This window comes from Nuphar pumila, chromosome 10, assembly GCF_984573655.1.
Source record: "Nuphar pumila chromosome 10, dmNupPumi1.hap1.1, whole genome shotgun sequence".
NCBI lineage: Eukaryota > Viridiplantae > Streptophyta > Magnoliopsida > Nymphaeales > Nymphaeaceae > Nuphar > Nuphar pumila.
The window spans coordinates 86,837,712-86,863,461 of record NC_143258.1 but is presented as its reverse complement, the minus strand read 5'-3'; the positions used below and the strand labels follow the sequence as shown (position 1 = coordinate 86,863,461).

The 25,750-nt window shown below is 37.5% G+C and overlaps 2 protein-coding genes across 2 annotated transcripts; both read left to right on the top strand.

Annotated features, from left to right (window-relative positions):
- Positions 1-1,145: 1,145 nt before the first annotated feature.
- LOC149827195 (uncharacterized) lies at positions 1,146-9,073 on the top strand. Its single transcript, XM_090018462.1, has 9 exons — positions 1,146-1,272; positions 2,123-2,319; positions 4,175-4,353; positions 4,869-5,153; positions 5,252-5,310; positions 5,844-5,880; positions 5,980-6,051; positions 7,503-7,821; positions 8,687-9,073. Exons 1-9 carry the CDS (start codon positions 1,146-1,148, stop codon positions 9,071-9,073), a joined length of 1,662 nt encoding a protein of 553 aa, XP_089874588.1.
- A 13,052-nt stretch (positions 9,074-22,125) lies between these two features.
- LOC149827194 (uncharacterized) lies at positions 22,126-24,764 on the top strand. Its single transcript, XM_090018461.1, has 7 exons — positions 22,126-22,380; positions 23,554-23,625; positions 23,730-23,797; positions 23,930-24,080; positions 24,178-24,258; positions 24,351-24,440; positions 24,529-24,764. The coding sequence occupies exons 1-7, from the start codon at positions 22,126-22,128 to the stop codon at positions 24,604-24,606; spliced, it is 795 nt and encodes a 264-aa protein (XP_089874587.1). The 3' UTR covers positions 24,607-24,764.
- Positions 24,765-25,750: the final 986 nt, after the last annotated feature.

Sequence of the window (25,750 nt, the reverse complement as noted above, 5' to 3'; positions counted from 1 at the left end):
GAGTGGCCATGTTCACACCCGGCGAGCGATAGAGATAGAGATAGAGAGAGCAATGAATTTTAAATAATAAATTTAATAAAAACAATTCACTTTACCCACCTATTTTTGAGCCTAATTGCTTATAGCCTCCCCTATGAAGACGACCCCCAACCCCGTGGTCGAAGAATGACGTCGCTTTTTTCACCTGCCGCGCTTGGAACCCATTGATTTACTGGGCAGTAAATTAAAAAAAAAAAAATCATTGCCTACGATCGGCACTTATTGCTATAATAAAGTCTTTGATCAATCTCTAATTTTGAGTTCGTTTGTGAAATACTTGAAATCACACCATCAGGATGGGTGCTGCGACCAAGATCAAACCCCACTGGTGCACGGATGTGTATGTAGCTTTCCACTGGTGCAAGGGTTTTCCTTAAAATATCGACACTTGAAACTCTTAAGAATTTTGCTTAAACAATATGATAGGTTAATAATTTACTCACTATGGGTAGAATCGTTCTTATGACCCTAACTTTTTTCATTAAAAACAGAGTAATTTTTTTTTTTAGATACTTAAGGTTCAAGACAGGCAGTGGGAAGTAAAATTGCCATAACTGGAGAGGTTATACGTAAAATTCTATGAAATGAAATTAAAAAGAAAAAGTAAAGAAGACGTAAAGGTCGTGATTGCCGTCGTAATCTAGAAAATTTGGCACAAAAATAAATAGTTCTTTTTATCTCTACGTGGCAGTAAAAGACCGTCGAGACTTATTTTTCAAAAACATTCACTTGATTAAAAAAAAAACTACCCTCATAGATCCAATTCCAACTTATTTACTCGTTATTCATTAATAAAAAGAGCGCCACTTTTCTCTCTCTACTTACTCTAGCCATGTGCCGCTGTGCTGTTTCACTCTCTCTATTTAAAGATGGGATCGGCAATGCCACTCTCGACACTTCTTCGGTAGCTCTAACAGGAGGAGAAGATCAAGAGAAGAGGAAGAAGTGGAACCCTAGTTCCTTTGGCGATGTGAAACCCTAATTTCTCTTCTTCTTCCATTGAACTCGTTTCTCGTTCGCGGGAGCTCCGCCGATCTCTCCGTTTCTGTTTTCCTCCCTTTCTTTTCTCTCTCTCTTTCTTGGTTTCTCTTTTGGTTTGAGGGAAGATGAAAATGTGGGAGAGTAGAGCGTCGTTGTTGCTATTCTTGGCGGTGTTCGCGATCCTTCCGTCGGACGCTTCTCTGGATCTTCGTAGGCACAGGGTTCGCGATCTGCAGAGGAAGTCCATTATAGGTGGAGAGTGATTCTCGTTGTCCATATCTGTCATTTTTATTATTTTTATTTTTTAGTGGATTTATTTGTTTATGTCTGTAGTTTTTTTTTTTTTCGTTTCTTCTATCGATTTGGTTGAGAATTTGAGATTTTCTTCACAGAATCAAGATTTTCTTGTTCGAACCGTTGATCTGACTGGATTTATTTAAGTGTATTCGTTGAGCTGATTACGGGTCCATATTCATTTGTTCTAGTTTTAGTTTTTTCTGGAGTAGGCGATGCTTTTTAATCTTGATTTGCTGAATTTTTGCTATTATGAGTTTTTTTTCTCTTTTCTAGATGTTCAGTAAATAGACTACATCTCGATGATTCGTAAGTTAGGTGTTTTTCTGTATTTCTTCTTTTAGTAATGTAAGAAAGATCTTTTTTTCTCCTTTTCCTCTTGCGGTTGTCACTTCTTGGATTGATTTTCTGACTTATTAGTTTCGTTTCTTCATGAATGCTGTCTTTTCGGTTTAAATTTGTGGTACCAATAAGTATTTTGATAACAATATATGTGTTTTCTTTTTTATTTTGCATTTGTCGTCTGTCATCATCTTCTTCTTATTCCCCTTTATTAGGTGCCAAATTTTTATCTGAAAATTTTTAGTTTTTGTTTGTATATTTTCTCCAGATGATAATAATGTAATGGTTGTACTTTTTGCAATGAATTTATTTCCCCTTTCCTTCATCCTTTGAGATGGTGACATTTCAACCATTAAGTTATAACTGGCACTTGAAACAAATCTTACAACTGTTTGTTTTTCTTATATATGTGTGTGTGTGTGTGTGTGTGTGTAGCTTTATCTAAATGGAAAAATCTGTGCTGTAGGTGATGAGAATCTGGCACCTTTAGCTTCCACTGTTCTACTGTTTTCCCCAGCAGCAGTGCCAGCTTCAGGTGACGGGAGTTCGGATTCAAATGGCTCTCTTATATTGGCGGAGCATAGAACCAATAGACCTGATATACTTAATAGCTTTAGACGGTATCGAGGAGGATGGGATTTTTCCAACAAGCACTATTGGGCTGTAAGTCCAATCTATTCTTCTCACATTCTTCTCTCTACTTTTAATCTTCTTATAATTTTTAAAGAAGTACATATGAAGCTCTTACTGAATTGTTAATTATGTCCTGCAGTTGTATTTGACTTTGTTCTTTTGAAGGTCATATGTGAATTTTGGCCATGCATATTGAAACCAATCATGAAATGATTTAAATATGTAACTTGTAGAATGATTTAGTTGCATCTTCTTGCTCCTTGAAAGTTCCATTCGGCTGAATATGCTGGTCTCCCACTTGCTTCCAGATGGTATTGTAGATTACTAATACTGAATAAGATATGGTTCTCTTCCTGTTTTTCTCTTTGCCTGTTCTGTAGTTGTTGATCTTAAATAGGCTTGCATGTACCTGGATGTTTTAATTTGGATCTCTGACTTGCTTCCATACAGTGCACTATGTTTCCACTAGGGATGCACAATGAACCAGGCTGGCTCAGGCTCCGCTCATTTAAGCCTGACTCGAGGCTCATCTGAATCTGCAAATGACCCAGTCTGGGCATGAATTCATGCTCGATTGGGTAAACTAGCCCGAGCTTGATCAACATAATGAGCTCCATAAGCTCAATTAGGCTTGGTTAAAATTACACATGAAAATTTGCATAAAATAAATTTATTCATTAAAATAACAACATATTATGTTTTTATCTGAATCATTGATCATTAATCGATCAATCAGCTTGAGTCTGTATCGATTTCTGGCCAATAAGATACAAATCGGCCGAGGCAATGACATTGGGATCAAAATGTTGGATTGCATAACATTGTTATTATAAATCACAAATGATTCTAAATCATACGATTCCAAATCACAGGGTGGATAATGTGACCACATGGGAAGTGAGAAAAATGGCTCCAATGTGCTTTCGAATTTCATAGTCTCATCTTCTCATGTTTGCTTGCATGTTTGAAATGGGATAAGTGAGAATCATTTTCTCACCATCATGAGAAAACGATTCTCATTTACAACTAAGCAGACGTGACTATAGCATCTCTATTCCATGGAACAGTTCCACCAGGCAACCAGCCCATCAAATACTTATAATTTTTGTGTTTTTAATCACTTCAGCTATTTTCAAATGAATCCATTAGTAAAGGGATGTTACATTGAGGAAGTTTTCATTGGCATCTTGCAATTGAAAAACTATTATCTGGTTTTTTTCCCTTTAAAATAGGTGCTGGACTATGTCACATGGGCGGGGGTGCGGCACTTTCAAAAACCTTGGGTGCGGTAATATATATATATATATATATATATATATATATATATATATATATATATATATATATAAGGGGTGTCCGGGGTTCCCCTTGGCGCGGGTCCCGCAGCCCCCCCCCCCCCCAAAAAAAAATGGACCAAAATGACCCTGGGTGCGGTCAACGCACCCAGGGTCGGGTTACCGCACCAGGTGCCGCACCCGCATCGCGTCGACGAGGTTGAGCACTAATTTTTTTTCGATGAGCCAAGCTCGTACAAGGCAAGCTCGGCTCATGTGCATCCCTAGTTTTCACTACTAATGATATGTTACCATTCATATCCTATTTATGCCTCTTCTGTAGTTGTTGATGTTTTGTCACTTTATACATGGGCCTATATGTGTGTGGTTTGAGTTCCTTTCAAGAACAAAGAGCAAAACAAACGGAAAGGTCTTGAGTGTTAGATTTATTATGTATTTCTTGTAAATTTATGTATTTTAGTGTAAGGATTGCCATACTTGTCTATACTTTTCCCATGTCGTTGTGGATTTGTTTTTACATGTGTCATTGTAATTTTAAACAATGTGCTCTCTCTCTCTCTCTCTCTCCCTGTCTGACCATTGTGTTACAGTCTGTTGGATTTACAGGTGCTGCCGGTTTTATTGTTGGATCCCTATGGTTCATTTCTTTGGGGTTGGCGTTGGTGGTAATTTATGGCTGTAAGTGGAAGATGCATATTGGGGGGAAGAACTGTTGTCGATCAAGATGGATTTGTTTGTTATTGCTCTTTATCTTCACATGTGTTGCAACGTAATACTCTTAAACCTCTTAGGGTCAAGTGAACAGTTTCTTTTCTTAATGCTTTCATCATTTCATATAGCTAAATCACATGGTTAAGATTATCTATGAAAGTATGATTTAGTATAACTGGTTGATTCACGTTGGTTGCAGTTTAGAGAAAATGGATATGTAATTTACCTTCTTCCTTGACGTTTTTCCTTTATATTGAATTAAAATTTCTAGTTAATTTGTCATAATGCACCACAGTCTCTAAACATTGGTGCTATGTCACATGAATACCACTGAGCATACGGGGATGCAGCTATTTTTATAATGTTTTCAATATCACTAGTATATAAGGGGACATGATACGGGGGCCAAAATGGAGTATCCATGTGACATAGCTTTGATAACACATTTGCAACTTTTGATGCTTTATATGGAGTAGATGTTTTATGTGTAAAGAATATTTACTTTTAGTTCTCTCTTGATACCACTAGCATGTACTTAATACTCTTCTCGTTTTTTTTTTTTCCTTTTGGCAGAGTTGGTTGCATTCTTCTTTCTGTCGGGCAAGATGGGTTTCATAAAGAGGTGTCACATACCTTAGATTTTGTTGTGAATCAATCAGACTTTACAGTTCAGAGCCTTAGAAACGTCTCAGAATACCTGTCTCTCGCAAAGACCATAAATGTGGAGCAAGTTTTCCTTCCATCAAATGACCAGAGCAAAATTGATAAGTTAAACAGTGAATTGAGTAGCTCTGCAGATATGCTTAATGAGAAAACTGTCGAAAATTCTGATAAAGTACAGAAAGCTCGTAGTGCTGTGTAAGATTTGATAAACTCAGACTATGAAAGACTTGTGACTTGTTTTATTTTGCTCTTATATATAATTCTTACATGTAATTCTTTCTTTTTCAATGCAGGAGATGTGCGTTGGTTGTGATGGCAACAATTATGCTTCTATTGTCTGTCCTTGGTCTATGTATGTACCTCTCATATCACATTCTGTTTGGGATCTACTTTTCCTACTTATTACATTTTCTATTTACTCTATTTGAGCCAAAATAAGTGTTTTCGACATACAATGCCTGTCACTCTTCTTAGTACAGTTTCCAACTGCATTTTCTTCACTCTTGATGTAAGCATATTTTTCATCATTTGATGCCTTTAGGAACTTGTGCTCTGTTTCACATGCTTGTGCTTTACAAATTACAATTGGCCTTTGGGATTTGATAGGCTTTACAATGTTTTACAGGCTTTCAAAGTCCTATAATCTTCATATTGACTTGAGATTTATGAAACTTTATATTGGTACAATCTCAACAGGAGTTTTGCCAGATCACCAAGCTTGTTTACTGTGGTTATTTCAGTCAACGATAACTAATATTTTCCCCTTTTCTGAATTGCTTCCTGGACTGTTGCAGTTCTGTACCTATCATGTACTACATAGTTAAGTAACTTGTCTTTTTATACTGGCTCATTTGGGGTTGTCTTTTGTACTACCTTTTTTTGCAGTTCTCTCCATCCTCAGATACCAGCATGCTATGTGCATGTATGCCTTTTCCACCATTTCCTTTTCTAATTCCTCATTTCTGTTTTCATCTCTGATATTTTCTTTGTTTTTTTCTATTTGCATATTCAATTTTCCCAGTTTTGTATTGATCGGATGGCTTCTTGTGGCAATATCTTTCATTCTTTCTGGAGTTTTTGTCATTGTTGACAAGTAAGTGCCTTTATTCTTGAGTTCACAATTTTGTAATGGAGTAACTATTCTTTTCACATTTGACTCTTGTTAATTCTGTCTTTCTTCAATTTATACTTTGTGGTTATCTCTTAAGTTTCCTTGACAGTAAGTTTATTACTTTTCCTATAGCAGGGATCAGCTTACTGTAGTAAACCTACTAAGAACACCTTTCCTTTTTATATGTCTAATTCAATAAATTGGTGCATGCCTTGCTTAATTGGCTGTTACAATTGGATAAGAAGTCAAAGCTATGTTGATGATAGGTTCCTGGTGTAAAAACAATGGGGCTGTAAGCTTTTCTGAGTTAATTCAACTTTTCCTTTTGTTGACTGCTTAAAAGAATGCTTTTCCTTATGTTGTGATTTCCTCTCAAACTGAATTTGTATTGCTTGTTAGTGTTTATGGTAATGAAAACATTATTTTCTTGTATTTATACACATGCATTTGTCATTGATTGCAAATTTCTCTTGCTCACATTTGGTGGGATCATGTGGCCCCATGCCAACAAGTCGGCTTTTACCGGTTTAGGTGTTATCATGCATATGAAAATAATGTCAGTGGTGATTGATCTGTGTTAAGTTGGACTATTTGCACTAAAGCTTGTGGGATGAAAAAAGCAAAGCGAAATTGTTTGCAGCCTCTTCTAACAATTGTTATTTTTGCTGTTAGTGCTAGGTCTGATCTGGATAGGTACTTTGTTTTAGGCTTTGAGTGCATAGCTGCTGACAGGATGTGTGTGCAAACATGCATGTGTGTGTGTGTGTGTGTGTGTGTGTGTGTGAGAGAGAGAGAGAGAGAGAGAGAGAGAGAGATGTCTTCATTTATGATCAATTAACCCTTTGGCTGGCACAAGTGATAGGCACAGTACCGTGCTTAATGTGAAAAAATGGTTTCTAGTTATCTGAAGTACAATAGCAAAAATAAGAAAGCTAATAGTGAAAACTTATCAGTCATTTGCATATGCTTATTGGTCATCGTGCTCAGTGTGCAAGATTTACTATTGGTACTCTTGAATATAACTGAAAGTTCATGAGGCCTAAAATCTAAAAGCACTCATAGTGAATCTGGAGTAGTGAGCAAGCAGGGAATGCTGTTGAACATAACAAGAAATCTATGTTCTAGGGTGAGAGAAGTTCATAATTCTTCAGGATCTACTAGCTTGAGTTTTTCCATCCTTAAAAGGGCATTGCTATCTTAAGAGGTTGCTGGATCCTAGGGTTGATTAGAGGTACATGCAAATTGAACTTTTCATGAATGACCAATTTACTTGATTGGTCATTTTATTTCACTAGATCAAGTATTATCCTTTCTTACTCCCCTCTCCAAGCCTTACATTTTTTTAATGTCTCGTAATATCTTGTATATCATAGGTTTCATCTTTCAGCATGGCAGCTTTTTCATGTGATGATGCTTGGTTATGTTTGTTCTAGTGCTATCACAGACACCTGTGTTTCTATGAATGAATGGGTTGACAATTCACAAGCTGAGAGTGCTCTTAGCAACATTCTTCCGTGCGTGGATGAGAAGACTACTAATCGAACTCTGTGCCAGAGCAAAGAAATCATTCGTGAACTTGTAAATGTTGTAAATACAGCGATAAACATCACTTCAAATTCAAATTCTCTTCCACAAACTCATTACTACAATCAGTCTGGTCCACCAATGCCTACTCTATGTTCCCCCTTTGATTCACAGCTGGGTGACCGGCAATGTCTTCCTGAAGAAGTTTCATTCACCAATGCCTCACAGGTAAGACGTCACAGTTTGATTATAGATCATGGATATGTTCTCAAAATGATCATTTTGTTGGAAATGATTAATATACTCCTATACTTCTCATTCTAGAGGGCATGGGGTAGGTAACCCATGAGGCTCTTGAATAACTGGCCTGGGTAGGCTGCGGAGCTTGTGCACGATCAGACAATGTCTAGGTCTGACCTGGTAAACCAAAGATGACTGAGGTTGGTTTGTGACCTTGTCGGCATTGTGTGTGAGTGTGTGCACACATGCGCATATGTGTGCATGCCATTTGTGATCAACCCATGACACAAATTTGTGCGAGCTTGCAATTCTCAATTCTGGCTGGACTGAATATTAGAACATGGCTGCAATTGTACTAAGTAGAACTTGGCAACCATCTAGGCCAAAGTCTGATCAAACTAATAATTTGCTGCAATTGGGTGTCCTGTTACTGCATTACTCGGTTGGCTGCTGTTATTTTTGACTACTTTGGGCTGACTAAAACAACTCAAGATGCCCTTGGCCAGAGTTGATTCATTTTCGATTTTGCATTACTTAGTTGGCTCTGTTTTGAACTGATTGCTGGGATGGGAGCTGCATTTGGTAAAAACGTAACAAGTACGTTGTTGGTGGATGTTTGGAAACTGGTAGGTGGGATGGGAGTTTATGCATTTGGAAGAGGAAGTGAGACCATCTGCCGTGTATTCTATTCACGCTGAAAGCTGGATTTGGTAACTACCATCTCATGGAGGCTTGTCCGCTACCACTTTTCCAAATGCATACTCCCTCCGACTTTGAGTTTTGAATTTCATCTGGATTGCGTGTGCATTTGGATATCTGTGCTAATGCTTGTGCTTTCCATTTCTTTGTTTAGGCATGGCAAAACTACACGTGTGTGGTTTCTTCATCTGGTGTCTGCATCAGCCCGGGAAGGGTGACTCCAGACATATACCAGCAGTTGGTGACAGCCGTAAACGTGAGTTACGCGCTCTATCACTACACTCCGTTCCTTCTCAACCTGCAGAACTGTAATTTTGTAAGGGATACTTTCAGCACCATTACAACATCATACTGTCAACGTCTCGAGCATCGCCTCAAGCTGGTGATTGCCGGGTTGGTGCTCATCTCCGTCGGCCTACTCCTCTGTTTAGTACTCTGGATGCTACACGCGAACCACCCCCAAAGGGAGGAAGTGTTCGCTCAAGCGTCAGTGGTTAAGATACCAGTAAACGACCATACAGATGATAAAATGGAGCCATAGTAGCATTTATAGAGCTTCGAGTTTGTCTCTCAGTTTAGGAGAGAATGTCCATGTGGGGCGAAGTCCCATTTGGTATGCCTACCTGTTCTGTTGGCTCTGTAACAGTTTACGTGGTGTGTTCATTTGTGGAAAGTTTTGGGGGTATTTTGGTCATTGTGCAAGCGACGTGTTTTGATAGCAATGCCACGCCAATCCTCTTGTTTGCAGAGTGCAATGGCTCCACCATTGCATGCCTTCATGTACTATGCCACCGTCATTTTAGAATATAGCCGTTGTCATTTTATCCCCACCCCTGCCCTCTTAGTGCTTCCCGATTTACCCATGTTCCGCATGGTCCATGATGCGTATACCATGTCGTTTTCATGTTTGTATTGTGGAGGTCCCATACAGGCGACATGCCATACACTTGCTACTGTCACATGATGTCCATGTATACTTTATACCTTAATCGTGTAAAGAGACGGTGGGTGTTCCACTAAGAAAATGGTAAATACGAGTTATTTTAGATTCAAGCATGTTCATAACTATTTTTTCATCATGTGATGACATGTTTACTTGATGGCTTGCCTTCATTTCTACCTTTGGATTTGGCTGGTTTTGAGTTTGGATGGCAGTGGACTGGGGAGAAATGGGGCATCCGTCCGAACCTGCCCCATTTGGGGGCGAGGATGGAAGACATGAAATATGTGGAATGGACTTCAGATGGAGGTGGAAATGAGAACCTAAGCGGGGGATGGAGAGCAAAATTTTGAGACAGGGCAAGGGTGGAGGGCTTGTCCACTGCACCTGCCCGGGTCCACTGCCATCCCTAGCCTTTGAGCTCTGCTGAATTGGGATTCTGTGGACTTCCAGTTCCATCTTATCGACAACTTCAGTGGATGGGTCTAACAGGACTGAACCAGAGTTTTGTCTAGTTGGAGATCCAACAGATGTACTGTAAATTGTGTTTGAATCCTTCTGATCGGGATCTCCTCAGCTTTGAGATCCGAGAACAGACATCAACTCACCCTAATATTGGAGATCTTAAAGCCTTGTTTTGAGATTCCGCGTTTGCATTTACTCGGATCTAGGCTTAGGGCTCATGCCATTTCGGATCCTCAGATCCAAGATCCAAGGCTTCCATTCTATACAAGTTTCAATATATTCCTCTGCAGACTGATGGCAGCGTTTAGCCAAATTGGATTTTATCCATCTGCTGAGACGCCATTAAATTACTGACTAATTTGTGCTCAATTCCCTTGTTTTATTGTCCTTGGCTCTGATCAAACAAGGGAATGCTGTTTGTAGTCAGAACTTTGCCTGGCTGTTGCGGCCCATTGTTGCTAATGCCACATATATGGTCCTTGTATCTGTCCAATTGACAAGCTGCTTCACACTTCTGATAATGGGTTTGTGGGCACTTGCATTTAGTAGGTGCCATTTCTCTAAAAGTTGGATATCAGGGACCTCATCTTTTCTGATCCATGATCAAGTTTCTATTAAACCAAACTTGATCCGTTCCGTTTTTGTCTGGACTGAGAGGACATGTGGGTTCTGCCAAGCTCCAAAAGTATTAACAATTTGTGGCTAGTTGAATTCCACTCTTGTTGCTGCCAAGTGAATTGGTGCCGAAATGGGGAGGTGTGTGATTAGGGCTTAGCTGTGGAGAGTGGATCGGGTCAGGGGCACCCCCAACCATCAGGGGTGCCATTAATCTTTCACAATGAACGGCACTCAAAACCTATCTTGGATGACTGGTTCTAAGCCACTCATATTCAACTCCTTTGCATCAATGATCATCTGGACTGAGGGCAGCATATCTAAACACATCTCATTCAATGTTAGGGGTGTCATGGGTCGGGTTTGGTTTGGAACCAGACTTGGACCCAGTTTTGAGGTTTTGTGAAAAAAAGTTTTATGTTTGGTTGCTTTTGGGATTTTAAATCTCATGTGATTCCAAATCTCATGTTGATCCACTCTGCTGTGTGGGTAAACAGAACGTTTTAGGTGCCACTCTATGTGAAATGAGTCCAAAAATTAATGTTTCTACGGTGTCTGAGCTGTCACATGTGCCATTGCATGGACACAACTATGTCCCCCAATTTTCTATGAAAAAATGTGGAGACTTTTTCTAAATAATTAATTCATAAAGGGATGTCAACTGATTTGGATCGAATGCAGCCAATAGATGTTGGCCGAACGGATTTGGATTCAGAATGGTGAAAAGCTTATGTATACCAAATATGCTTTTTTTACATGCAAATGGATTTCGAATATTCATCAATTCAAATATTTCTCAGATTCAGTTGCAAAAAATGAAGTCCGTATCTACGTCTTATTATAATCTGATATGGTTTTGGCTTACCAAATGCAACTAAACGGAACTGAATTCGGTAGGATATAGGATAAAATCTAGTTCATTGACATTCCTATTCATAAATATGTTATTTAGCGTTTTGTATAGAAATAATTGTATTAAATAATGCTTAAAGAAAAATCCGCTTAAAGGCAAACCCTTTGGTAAAACTGTCAAGTAGGGACCTCAGGTCAACATCCATCATCTTTAAAAACGTAAATCTTTTATAATTGCATGTATCGACCTTTGAAATTGAAACATACTCATTTAACCTAAAGAAAGAAAAAGGTAAATATTTTGAACTTATGATTTAACGTGAACTAATACACTATAAGAGACTAGGCCCTTTTTGAAAGCTTTTAGGAAAATAGTTCATATTAGAAAAATTCAGAAACGTGAAGACCATTTTTGGACTTGGGGGCAAAAGGTTGGCCACTAAAATTTTCCTAATATCTATTTTTCTATTGAATATCTGTATAAGAATCAGCTTAAAAATAATAAAAAAATTTCTAAAATGTAAAATTTGTTTAAAAAGCCTAAGAAACTAGGAGTGCATTTGTGTGTCGTGAAACAGATGAGAGAACCCTTTTTTGCACAAAGTATGGGGATGAATTTTGGGTGTCTCTTTTAATTAGGAAAGAGTCCTAGTTTGCATTGCTGCAGTGGGACCCATCAAATTGCTTGGATGTATTTGTACAAACCCTCCAAGTTTTTGGAGGCTAACACTTATGACAAGAATCCAGTTGCCCCACCCACAAAGGCTCAGCTCATCTGGTAGGGGCCACTTGTGAATGTCACCAAGTTGACGGGACATCACAAGTTCGAAATCCACAAGGTCGAAGCTGAGTGTATACTCTCGCGACCTCAGGGGTTTTACCAACTAGAGGCCAGCCAATGAATGATCGATGATGGAGGAGGTTTTTCCCTTGGATTATCTAAAAAATAATAATAATTTAGTTGCCTCTCTCTCTCTCTACTTACATTATGTGATTTAAAATATACCTAAAATATATTTATGATTACTCATCCAACCTATATGAGCCGAGCCGAGCTGAGCTGAGCTGGACAACTTTGTTCATGTTCAGCTTGTCAAGCCTATTTTTTTGAGTTCAACAAGCCGTTTATAAACTAACCACGAGTGGCTCGGCTCATTCAGTTTCCTAGCCGTACTTATTGTCTATCTACTATTAAACTTTGAAGATTATGAGATGGAGGATTAAGAAAGCAGGGCATGTTCTAGTATGATTAAAAAATGCATGTCATTCCAAATCATAGAGTAGATAACGTGAATTGGAATCATATAAAAACATTAGCAAAAACGACCCCCCAAGTTGTCAAACACTCTCCTGTTTTCAACTGTTTGCTTGCAAGTGAGAAATGAAGAAATGAGAATCGTACCGTCACAATCATAAGAGAAAGACCATCATTTACGGCCAGTCGTGCACCTCATGTGATTTGAAATTACAGTGTTGGCAATGTGATTTAGAATCACATGAAAAGTGAATAACAAAATGAATTGGAATCACATGATGGATTTCATCACACGTTTGCTTGCAAGCGACAAATGGTTATGACTGAGGGATAGGGGGTGGGGATCAACGGGTCTGGTTTACACGGACCCGACCTGAACTAAACACTATAGGGTCTGGGTATAGTGATAAATGAGAAGATCCGATTAAGGCTTGGGTCCGGACCCGAAGGTCCGATTAATATATGGACATGGGTATAGTTTGTAAAATTTTATACCAGACCTGAATTTCGATTAAGACCTGCATTTTTTCAATGTAAAAATAAAAATAAAATGATTTTTATTGGGTATGGTCTAGTTTTGGTTCATGTAGTCTTTATCGAGTTTAGGTATGGTTTTTCTTATAATGAACCCAATTATACCCAAGTCTGAACCTGATACCAAACTCAAAAATTTGGTCTAAGTATGGTATGACTTGGATCCAAACCAAACCCGACTAGTTGGCACCCTAATGAGAGAACCATTCTCAATTGTTACCAAGCAATCTCTAGGGATGTCAATGGGTCAGATTCAGGTTGGATCTAAGCATTATCGAGTCAGACTTAATTTATAATAAATGTAAATTTTTTATAATTATTAAATCAAATAAAAGAAAAAAATTTAAAATACTTACCTTGTGGAGGAAGAGACACCAACATGAAAATATGGTGTGCCTTTCTCTCCCTTTCCATTGATAATGAGGCCTTACTTAGTAGGGAGCCTCCTCCCCCTAAATTGAGTGTGATAAGTAAATTCAAATTTCTAAAAATTGAATATGCATGCACACGTAACCTAAACTAATACTGATTTGGTTTAAAGGCACTTGGGTTTTCTTTTCGGTGCTCGACTGGTTCAAAGGCACCAGAAGTATACTTTATGGGTTATATGAATGAATCAAATTAAATTAATTAACCACCATGCTTGCATAGTTTTTTGACATGCCATGGAGGTAGGCATGCTAAGTACGCTTGCGAGGTACTTGTGCTCTCAGATTCCTGGGTGCCTAATAAGACAGGTACATATGAGATCACACATGAAAGTCATGAAATAACATAAAAAGATTTGACAACCCATTCAATCTCAAGCTACCTTAGAGAAAGTAGATGGTTCAAACTCTATTGGGTTGTTATTTTATGTTACGAGTGGCAATGACTTGGTTGGTTCTCCGTCCCACAGAGTTAGGGTATCCGAACTACCAATTTTGTTTTAGGTGGTATGTTATGTGTTTTCTGTAAAAGTCGGGTGCATTCTGTTTATCTCGACCTTTAGAGATTTCTCTCAATCATTATACCGTCTATTTTGAAATTCGATTCAAATAATCACTCGATGTATTCAAAGACATAATCCTAACAAATCCCAAGTGACCTCATATGTCTTGACGTAAGCAAACTTTGTGTACCCATATGTGATTAAACAAGTAAAACATAAATCTTTAGCGGTAAATAAAATGATTACTAAACTATGCTTTAATTATATTGATGCAATGTTGTTAATCCTTAATTTTCAAAGGTTTGTAATTGCTAATTAAATAATGGCCCTATGATAATTTGACAAACTCAATATAAACTATCTCTTTTGATATATGTGTGAGTATTATTTAAATTAATGTGAATGGATGCTTGTGGTTGTTTGTTGATGATATTGTTTTGATTGATGAGTCTAGAGCTGGGGTTAATGCTAAGTTAAAATTATGGAGACATACATTGAAAGCAAGAGGTTTTAAGTTGAGTAAGAGTAAGACAAAATATATAAAATGTCGGTTTAGTAAGCAACGAAGTAGTGATGGGAGTGTAGTGAAGCTTGATAAGTAAGAAATATCGGTAGATGACTGTTTGAAATATTTGGGATCTATTATTCAAAAGTATGAAGAAATTGATGGAGATGTAAATCATAGGATAAAGGTTGGTGGATGAAATGAAAAAGTGCAACTGGAGTGTTGTGCTATCGTAGAATGTCATTGCGGTTGAAGAAAAAGTTTTATAGGATGACAATTAGGCCTGCTTTACTATATGATATAGAATGTTGGGCTGCTAAAAGACATCATATTCAAAAAATGAGTGTAGCTAAGATGTGTATGCTTAGATGGATGTGTGAAAATACAATAAAAGATAAGATTTAAAACGAAGAGATACGTAAGAAGGTAGGCATTGCATCCATTGAAAATAAGATGAAAGAATCGTTTAAGGTGGTTTGGACATATTCGGCGAAGGCCTAATGATGCTCGAGTTAGAAGGATGGAGAAATGAGAAAATATATTAGTTAAAAGAGGACAGGGTAGGCCTAAGAAGACTTAGATGGAGATGATAGGAAAGGATATGAATGCTTTAAACCTTACCGAGGACATGACATTGGATAGAAATGATTGGAAGAGAAGGATTCATGTGGAAGACCTAGAATGATTTTTTTTTTGGTTCATATCGTCGACCCCAATTGTTTTGGGATAAAGGCGTAGTTGTTGTTGTTGTTGGATGTTTGTGCCTCATGCGAGAACACATGTAACCCATAGAGGATTTTAACTTACTCAGATTTAAAAATTTTATTGTATATGTTTAAAAAAAAATTGTTGTATTTTTTAGTAAAATTTTGGAGCATTAAGTAATCCAATTTGGAGTTGGATGAAAAAAGATAAAATCAAATCCGGATCTGATGAGTTTAAAACCCGACATTTATGCTTACTCTGATTCGGATCTTAATCAGTTTTGAATTCGGATTTCAATGCAAAATTAATATTGAATCTCAATCCATTTTTTTATTGGCATCTAGATTTAGCTACTGAATCCGACTAATGGTATTCAGATTCGGGTAGGATATGGGGTTACTACAGACCTCTTGACATACCTAAATTCCTCTCTCTCTCTCTCTCTTACGTAAGTTAATGGGCCTACACATGACGTGTAAAGGCGTCAGCAATTATTTAATGGTGGTGGGCCCACTCGGTGTGTGACTGGCGATGAGCACATGCATTGGGCCCAGTACTTTCTGAACCAAAATGGATTTTTTCTTCCCCCACCTTGGGCACAGTAATAATGCTGGTGCTGTTACATTCCCCCCTTACCAAACCTTTTTCTTCTCTGAATCTGCAACTTGATTGTAAAGGTGAAAATAAAGTCAGCTACAGTAAAGCAACAGCCTCCAAATGTGGCCTGCTTTCTGCTTTCAGACCTGCATGTTACAATTAAAGATACTATGCTGCACGCTTATAACACCAAGGAAAAATAAATAAATCTGATGTGTTCATTCATCAATTCAGACATTCTTTATCTTTGCTTTTTTTTTTTAAATAAGCAAAATAAATCAGCTTATCTGTTTGGCCCATATATTTTTAGGGGTGGACATTGGCCCGATCCGACCTGATAATGGCCTGACCCATACCCAGGCCCGAGCCCGGCTTAACCCATTTATATTTGAGCTCAGGCTGGGCCTGTCGAGCCCTATGAAATTTACAAATGGGCTGGGCCTAGCCCAACTTTAATCGGGCCCATGATGCAAATTGCATCCTGAGCCTGACCCACCATGGATCAGGTACCCAAGAACCTGTCCCGTAGCGGATCCCACATGATCTCAGCTGTCGATCTGTGAACGGATACGGTTTGGCTGTCAATTCTGGTGGGTCGATCGATTCAGAACGATTTTGATCCGTTCTTGGTTGTAGAAAATGCTGGATTGGTAGGTTCTGGACCCAAACAAATGGAATCACGTACTGATCTGGGTCAAGCATCTGTGGGATGGTTCCGGATCTGACCAGATTTTCTAATAGAACCGCCAAACATAAAATTATGTCCCTGGTGACCCGAGAGGACATGATAGGACCGTGGACACCCAAACTGACACGTATGGTGAATATTTTAGGATTTTTAATGATTTTAAAGTTTATTTCAATAAAAATACATTTTAATGTTAAAAATACCAAAAAATAGTTTTTATTTATTAAAAATTAAAAAAAATCCATGCAACTTTCAAGTCGAATCCGTGTCACATGTCCACGTGTTTTTGTGACATAGTAATCATATTACCTTCTAGGGCCGTCAATGGCTGGCCAGGTTGGGTATTCAGGTTTGGTTTGGTTTGTGAAATCCAACCGACCCAAGTAGCTTATATGTATTTTCAAGTAGAATGCATGTTATAAGTACTCTTTTATCGTATGGGATTGGGTCTGGGAGCTCACTTAATTGGTCAGACTCAATTATAACCCAAATGTGTCAGATGTCCAACTCACTGTCTGCCCTAGAACCCTGTATGGTTCCATCCTGTTGGATCTAAGCATCAGTCAAGATTCGTTATCCATTGACCTAAGCGGAGATGTAGATCCGGTTTGACACACCATTTTGGATATGTCTGGATCCCCACCAACAAAATGGAATTGGGATGTTCCCTCCAAACCTTTAACACCAGCACCAATCGTGTTGCCATGAGGGATGATGAAGTGAAAAAAAAAATATTAAATTCTCAAGTTTCCTTCTTGCTTTGCAATATTTTATGAAATGATGATGCCAGTTTATAGTTTTGCAGTAGTTTTTTTTTTGTTTTCTTTGGGTTAAAGTGAGAATGATCGAATTGAAGGGCCTATCAAATCATACAGATGAAAGGATGTGCCTATCACTTTCATCAATGAGTCCCTACAAGCTATGAGTACATGAATGCCAGTTATAAAAAACAATAAAAATTTAAAGTTACATGAAATTTAATCAATTTATCTTACTAATACATTTTTCTTTCCTTGTTAATTAACTCTATCAAAAAAAATTCACTCACAGTTCTTATATTTTAGAAGTTGGTTTAATAGTTCACTTTGATTCTTTTACTTGAAACAAGACTATTAATGCAATCATACAAACCATTTTTTATCTTCTCTTTTGGAATCGATATCGTCCTCCTCCCTGCAAAGGTTTATGCAATTGATGACAGAAGCTTTTATTGATTATGTTTCAAACTCGCCATATCTTTTTTTATTGTTGCAAAAATTTGACTATTAAGTAAGAGAATTGAAAGCTACATTAAAACTTAAAAACAAAATTTACGCTTAGTAGAATAAAAAAAACTTGAATTATATCTTTATTTGTTCATTTGATGAGTTTATTTTTTAGTATATGTAACTCAACAGACTTTTCATCACTATCAACCATTCTAAACATACATTACTCACCCCGTTCTAAATTTTTGTTCTCAAAACTATGAGAAAGCATGTAAAGTGACTTGCATTACTAGGTGGGCGGAGCTTGTTTCTTCTTGTCTTAAAAAGAAAAAGAAAAAGAAAAAGCACACTAACGCCTCCTGTGAGCGGCTTAACAGCGAGTTTATCTGAACTTAGTAAATTACCAACCTTAGAAATTATCAATGATTTCCAATAATAGTGAAAAATGCCCAATGAGCACTCTGCTACTTTGCAAAATACCTTGAACAAGGTAATGTCACAACGAGATCTAATTTACTTGATGCCAAACTACATCAGCATAACGTGTCCCTGTATCGTGTCCATGCTTAAGTTGTCTAGACGATTCATGATGTTAGCATAATATAACGACGTTATAGGTCGAGATTCTCAGTTTTCTTTAAGACAATGATCAGGAGAAAACCACTTCAATCGCAGAGCTCATTGGCATAAAACCCCAAGTCACCCTTGCCCTCTAAGAATACACCCAGCTTCCGCTTTGTAGCAAGGGATGCACACTACATAATCCTAAAATGCTAATCACAATTGGGGATATAATTAATCAAAATAATAAATTAATAACACTAAAAAAAGTAAAGCTTATCATTTGGCACATCTCTAATTGTTTCAGAGAATGAGTAGGTAAGCACACGATGTGATCAATAAGACAGGAGTGAGCCTGAGGCATATATATATATATATATATATATATATATATATATATATATATATATATATATATATATATATATATATTATAAGCCCCCCAAACTAGGGGTGGCAAAACCTGACACGGGTTGGCGGGTTGGGCAAAAACGAACCCGTTTAATAAATGGGTCGACCCGCCTAACCAGTTTATTAAACGGGTCGGGTTCGTGTCAGAGGTATGCCAACCCGCCAACCCGGCTGACCTTAGGCGGGCGGGTCAACCCGCCAACCGGTCCGCCGACCCGCCAACCCACCAACCTGACCCGCTAACTTGCCAACCCGTTTACCCAACCCAACCAGTTTATTAAGCGGGTTGGCGGGTCGTGTCGCGTTACCCGTTTAATAAACAGGTCGGGTTCGTGTTTGCCACAGCCGACCCGTTTAATAAACGGGTCAGGTTCGGGTTGAGGTATGTTGACCCGCCAACCCGACCCGATTGCCACCCCTACCCCCAAACCTAGCAGTTAGCCAACTGAACCAACCAAATGGTTAATGTTGGATGGTGGAATTCAACATCTTTCAATTGAAGCATGTCCCACCATATCCACTTAGCTCAACAAATAAATTTTGATTAGCACATCAAAGAGGACCAAACTGCAAACTGCAAACGGCAGATCCTTTGACTACGCAAACTCACCAAATATTATATTTAGTACTTGTTTCAAACAACAAGAACAATATTATGTCACTAATGTTACTAACTTTTAATATTACAAATAAAATAAAACATGGTTCCATGCTAAGATTTAGACCTATATGTACTTGGACCAAGCAAAAACTTAGAAAAAGCACAATAACTTATAAGGTAGATCAAATATATAAAACCTAAATCAATTAATTATCAATTAAAATCCTTAAGAGCTGCCTGCTCAGTTTATATAAATTATCAATAAAATTTTGAAAGGTGCTCTTTGCTTGATCTAAACTAATAGATGTGTTTATAATGATTTATCTTGTAAAAAACATGTTTTAGAAAGAATTTATTTAATGAAAAAACTTGAATATTTTATTATCAAGATTATAGATTTTTTTGTCTTTGAAAAAATACAACTAAGCATGAAAAATGCATAATCTAATACATGTCTCCTACTGATTAAACACATTTACTAATTCAGATCATGCAAAAAACACCCCCAACACTATTTTTTGAAGAACCTAATGAGAGACTTAACAAACACATTTCTCTCTCTCTCTAGTATATATATATATAGGAATGAAATCCTACCCAATGGAAAACCCTCCCAAACCTACTCAATGAACTTTTTATTGCATTTTTGTAATTTTTTCCAAAATTCCGACCGTACAGATGTAATCTATATGCTTATTTTTATAAAAATCAGTTCTTGGCGCATTTGATTCAGGTGCATGGATATGTTTTTATAAGTTTAAAATGTCAACAGCCTACAATTTTCATAATTTTTTAAGGCTCCAAATATCATTTTTTCTATTCAAAATTCATTATCAAGTGTCGATTTCTTCATGCTGAAGACATCTGTAGGGTCAGAATTTTGAAAAAAATACCAAAGAATTTCATTGGATAGGTTTGGGGCCATTTTCATTCATATATATATATATATATATAACCCTTTTAGGGGCTTTTGAGTTTTCGACTACTATATCCATAAAAAATAAAGCGAAAAATGGATTTGTGATATTTTGTTATTCATTTCAATAAAAAGATATCGATACTTTATATGAATCATATCTGACAACCGATAACAGGAAGGGGAGGAAAATGGTCGATGCATTAAATAACAATGTTATGTAATGCCACTAGTGGCTAAATTATGAGCAAAATGAGTCACCTTTTTTTGGGACTCGGACTGTTTCACCTCGACCTTTGAGTTCTTTCACGGTGAATGTGATGCATCACCACTCTTAAAAGGGATAGATACTTATCATTTTTGGACCTTAAAGTGGGTCCATCACTCAAAACAATTAAGATGGTAACAAAGTTCATTTGATCAGCCTCCTCCGTCAGTTTTTTTTTTTATGGACGGCTGTAGATGCAACACTGGTCCTTGCTTTCACCAATGTCACAAATCTCGTTTTTTGGAAAATCTTGTGATATTTTAAAAGTCTAGCTTTTATAAAAAAACTTAAACACAGATAACATCAAAATATAGTAAACTAAATGAAATATAAATAATTTAAAAACTACCACAAAATTGTTTTCCTTGCATTAATATTACTTCTTAAAAATGATTTTTTTTTATAATATCGATGAGATGATATTTATACATAGATATCCACCCACCTATACCTGAACCTGATAACAACAAACAAAACATCTTCCGTCATGCCCTAAGTTTAGGGGCTGCAACTATTAGCTCCATTTGGAAATTAGGATCCGATGTGAATGACAGACCTTTTTTTAATATTTACAGACTTAAAGTGATAAAAGCTAGACAAAGATGTAACAGAGTTTTTTTAGCAAAAATGAAATTAATTACCAGGATTAAAACGAAAAAGGAAAAGAAATCAGGGGTCTCCAAGAGGAAAACAACTAGATGACAAGAGTGCAGGATGAATGGGACATCCTTTTTAAGGGGAAAACAGGTGAAAATATGGACATGGTGAACGTGGTCTATTGGCTGGATGTCCCTCCACAATTAAACAAATGTTAATTAAATATCAAGCTTTCTTGTTATTTAATATTTTATTTTCTTGCTCTTAGTATGCCAATTCAATTATAGAAAGCTTATCCAAAAAAAAAATCAATTGCTTAAATAATTAACCACGATTATAATGACATATAAAAGAAAACCAAAATGAATATTTTATTTTGTTACTAAAAAATTTAAGTAATTTTGTAAGGAATATAATCATAAACTAATTAAAAAGAAAAGAAACTACTAATAAATATACAACACAAGCACCCTCCTTTCACCTGAGTCCCCTCTTCTTCCTCCTCCTCTTCTTCTTCTTCTTCTTCTTCTGCTTTGGGGAACAATTTGAAAAGCAGCATTCCCACACACCATCTCTTGCTTCTCATTCTCTCTCTTCCCCAAAAACCCAAGGAACCCCTCATTCCACCAGAAGTGAAGAAAAAGGAATCCCAATTTCATCCTTGTAAGTCTCTCTCTCTCTCATTCCATGCCTTACACTTCTTCTCCTTTGGTTCTCATGACCCAAATTGGCGTTTTTCTTTCTCCCTAACTCTCAAACTCGGTAGGGAAACGAGTTTACTCATCTGGGTCGTTCGTCTTCCCTCAAAAATCCTTTCTTTTCTTAGAGTTCTGGGTGAAATTTTGGGTCTTTTTATTGGGATCTGCGTTGTTCTAAGAATTTGATTTTCTGAGTTTCAAGAGGCCTGGTGGAAACCAAGCTGAGAAGAGAGTGTGTTTCTGAAGATGGGTGATCATTTTGTGATCTTGGTGGATCGATTGATCACTGCGTCGACACTGGAGGCGGCAATCGAGAGCCGGAATCTGAGCAGATTTCCGGCGGAAGTTGAGAAACCTGCAGTTGATTCGACGCAGAAATGGAGTTTCGGGGACGGGGGATCGGGACCGCCGGTGCCCAAGTTGGTGGAGTGCCGGATTTGCCAGGAAGAAGACCATGACTGCAACATGGAGTCTCCTTGTGCCTGTTGTGGCAGCCTCAAGGCAACTCTCTCTCTCTCTCTCTCTCTCCAAACTAGTTGCATTCCCTGCTCAGTTTGGTCTGTTTGAACACAATGATTCAGCTTTTTACGAGACGTTTTAGTGTCTGGCACTCTTTTTGGTTTCAAATTTTGGGATGAAAGCTGGCCATCTGTCCAATCGATCTGGGTTTAAGTGAGTTGTCTGATTTGTGTTTCTAGTTTGCTTTTCCCATGTTGAACTTTCTGGACTGCTTTTTATGTGAAGATCGTAATAGAAACTTGAATTCTTAGGATGGTTTATCTGGGTGTTGTTTTAATCCTTTCAGCTGCAGTTGTTTCGTGCATGACGGATAAGAGCTTTTATAGTTGAGATCTCTTGAATTTCTTTGATGAGCTTTAGATGCTTGTCCGTTGTTTATTATGATAGTTTTTTTTTTCAATGGAAGGATAAATGAGAAAATACTCTGTTGATGCAGAAATAAAAGTTCGCTTCTAGTCTATTTTATAATTGAGAAAAAGAAAGTCATAATAATGCATAAAATTCTTGTGTATTAACAGAAGAACAGGGCGTGGGTCTCGATAGAAACATGACTAAAATTTATAATCCATCGCAACTAAAAAAGGAGAGAGTAAAAAAGGCTGATCTGCTATTAGAATGTGGACATTGCATCTGCAATCAATGGAAGCCAGATCTTATTGCAGGCTGCACCACCTGTTGTCTCTTTAGTTGGTCTGCTTGAAGCATTCAATGACTCTCGTTGTCCCTTTGCAAATGATAGAAGATGATTGATGTTAGCTTCCAAGTTGCAATCTATTAAAAAAAAATTGGGATCAAATGGTGCTACCACTAATGCTATTATTGAATTTTGGGTGATATATAAGTTATCAGATTCTATGGGGCATTTTCTTGGCTCATTTGCTTTGTCTATTTCTCCTTGTTTGTTACTTTCTCTAAAAGTATCTGAAGTTATTGACCTTTAATATTGCTTAATTCACTCTAGTATATGATTACAAAGATCTTTTGGAAGTGGAGAGGTTTATCACTAGTTTTAAAATGGTTACCTTTTTATATTTAGTCTTATAAATGTTGATTCTGTGTGTTACCAAGACATCCCATTGAAGTTTTAATCATGCCATCTTCTTCCTGCTTAACCTTTTGCTACCTCCAATTACATTAAATTATTACATCCTGCAGTACGCACATCGCAAATGCATTCAGCGGTGGTGCAATGAGAAAGGAGACACCACTTGCGAGATATGTCATCAGGTGATTGAATGTTACAACTTTTTACTAAAGTAACAGATATGACTTCTAATTATTTCTATAATTATGAATAACTTTGTATCTACAAATGGAATACCAAATTGCAGCCATTTAAACCAAACTATACAGCACCTCCTCAAGTGTTCCACTATGGAGGCATTCCTATGAACTTCAGGTAAATGACCTCTGCTTTTAACTTCAAAGTTTAAACTATTTTGTCCTCAACACTTTTATTCTGGGTATGTATACATGATCATTTATTCAGTTGCTTTGTAAAAGTTTCTTCTCAAGGTGATGTCTCTTTCAGGGGAAGTTGGGAAATCTCCAGACAGGACATGCACAATCCTCAATTTATAGCAATGGTTGCAACTGACCGCAACTTTTTAGATTCTGACTATGATGAATATTCTGCTTATAATACAAGAAGCGCATTATGTTGTCGTACTGTTGCTGTCATTGTAAGTCCTAAACCTACTGAACTGAATGAATGTCATACTTGTTTTGAGCTTGTTTGTTTGTTGATTCATGCAACCTTATTTCCTTCAATGTGTTCAGTTCATGGTTCTACTGATCCTAAGACATACCTTACCTATTGCAATCGGTGGAGCTGATCAGTATGCTTTCACCATATTTGCAGTAAGATTTTCAGAATAGGTTGTTTGCTGAATTTTTTTGATATCCAGTGTATCATCACCATCCTAAATCAAAATTTCTGGATGTCTGGACAGCTATTTCTGCTGAGAACTGCTGGAATCCTCATTCCTGTGTATATAATGGTACGCGCTGTGACTGCTTTTCACCGGCGGCGACAGCGGCAGGTAATGCCTGTTTGTTATCTGTATTTATTATACTGCCTGCTGTTTTTCTCCTTTTCAGGAAATAATGAAACAATGTTGAGATGTGCAGGAGGTCGCAGATGTTCCACTTAGGTCTGAAGATGAAAATGAGCAGCAACATGCACATGCAGTAATGCATGTAAGTTAAGCAAGTAGACTGATTCATTCAAACCTTAGTTGCTGAATATGATGGTGCGCCCCCTGCGCCCTGTCAGTGGGAAGGACAAGTTCCTGAAGTTATCAGAATCAATTTTCAAAAGTATAAACTTTGAGGACCAGATTCAGCCAAGCTGTATAATTATGTAAACAGCTGAACACCCACATGGAAAAATTACACTTAAATCATGTAACCTCACTTGTACATGTAACACGCCACCAAATTTGACATATGAAAGGATGTCACCTTTGAATCAGGGCAGCATATTCTTGAAGGAATTTCTTTTCCTACTGGTCCCTCCACTTGAGAACAAAGAGAACTTAAAGTTAAAACTGACTACTATTTTCAATATAACGGTTTAAATCATTTTTTGACTTGTATAGTAATGCCATTCATTGATGAATTGAGTTGCTGTCTTGACCCACTCGTGCCATTGAATGATTGCAGACTCTCCAACAAGTTGTTTAGTTGCAGCTGAATCAGAAGGCTGTAGACAGATCTGATGTGGTGTGGGACAGCGCTGATGTGGCATAGGCTCCATGCCATACGTGGTTCTCAAACAACTTATCTGCAAGTGTAAGATCAAGTTTTTGTACAAAAAAAATCAGATGTCCCTACAGCCAACTTTTTTATTTGTCATAAAAATTCTAAAACTGACAAAAATAAATCAGGTTAAAATGGTGGATCCCGCATGTTTCATAACAATTTTTTTCCTTCATCCAAAACTTTTACCTGCCTTCCACAAAAGATTTTGAATCGAGACCCATCCTCACCACAAGAGGGGCATGTGATCACTATTCTTTCGTAAAGATAATGAATTTACTTGTCTTCATAGCATGGTACCCAAGTTCTTGAACATTTCTTATTTGATCCCAAGGTTTGATTGGGTCAGTTGCTGCTCTTGCAGGTTGGCCATAAAACCAATTATGTTTCAGTACGGATGCTACGTATGCTTTTATTCAATGAGTTGTCCAAAGTATTATATATTACCGTCTGGAGTTTGGCGTAATGGGATGAGGCCTCTAGGTTCAAATCTCATTTGTGTCAAGGGTGACAACTCCTTAGGGGCAAGCCCCCGAGTTTTATGCTGCTTGCAGTGACCGAAATGATGGCAGACAGAGCCAGAGTGAGTAGG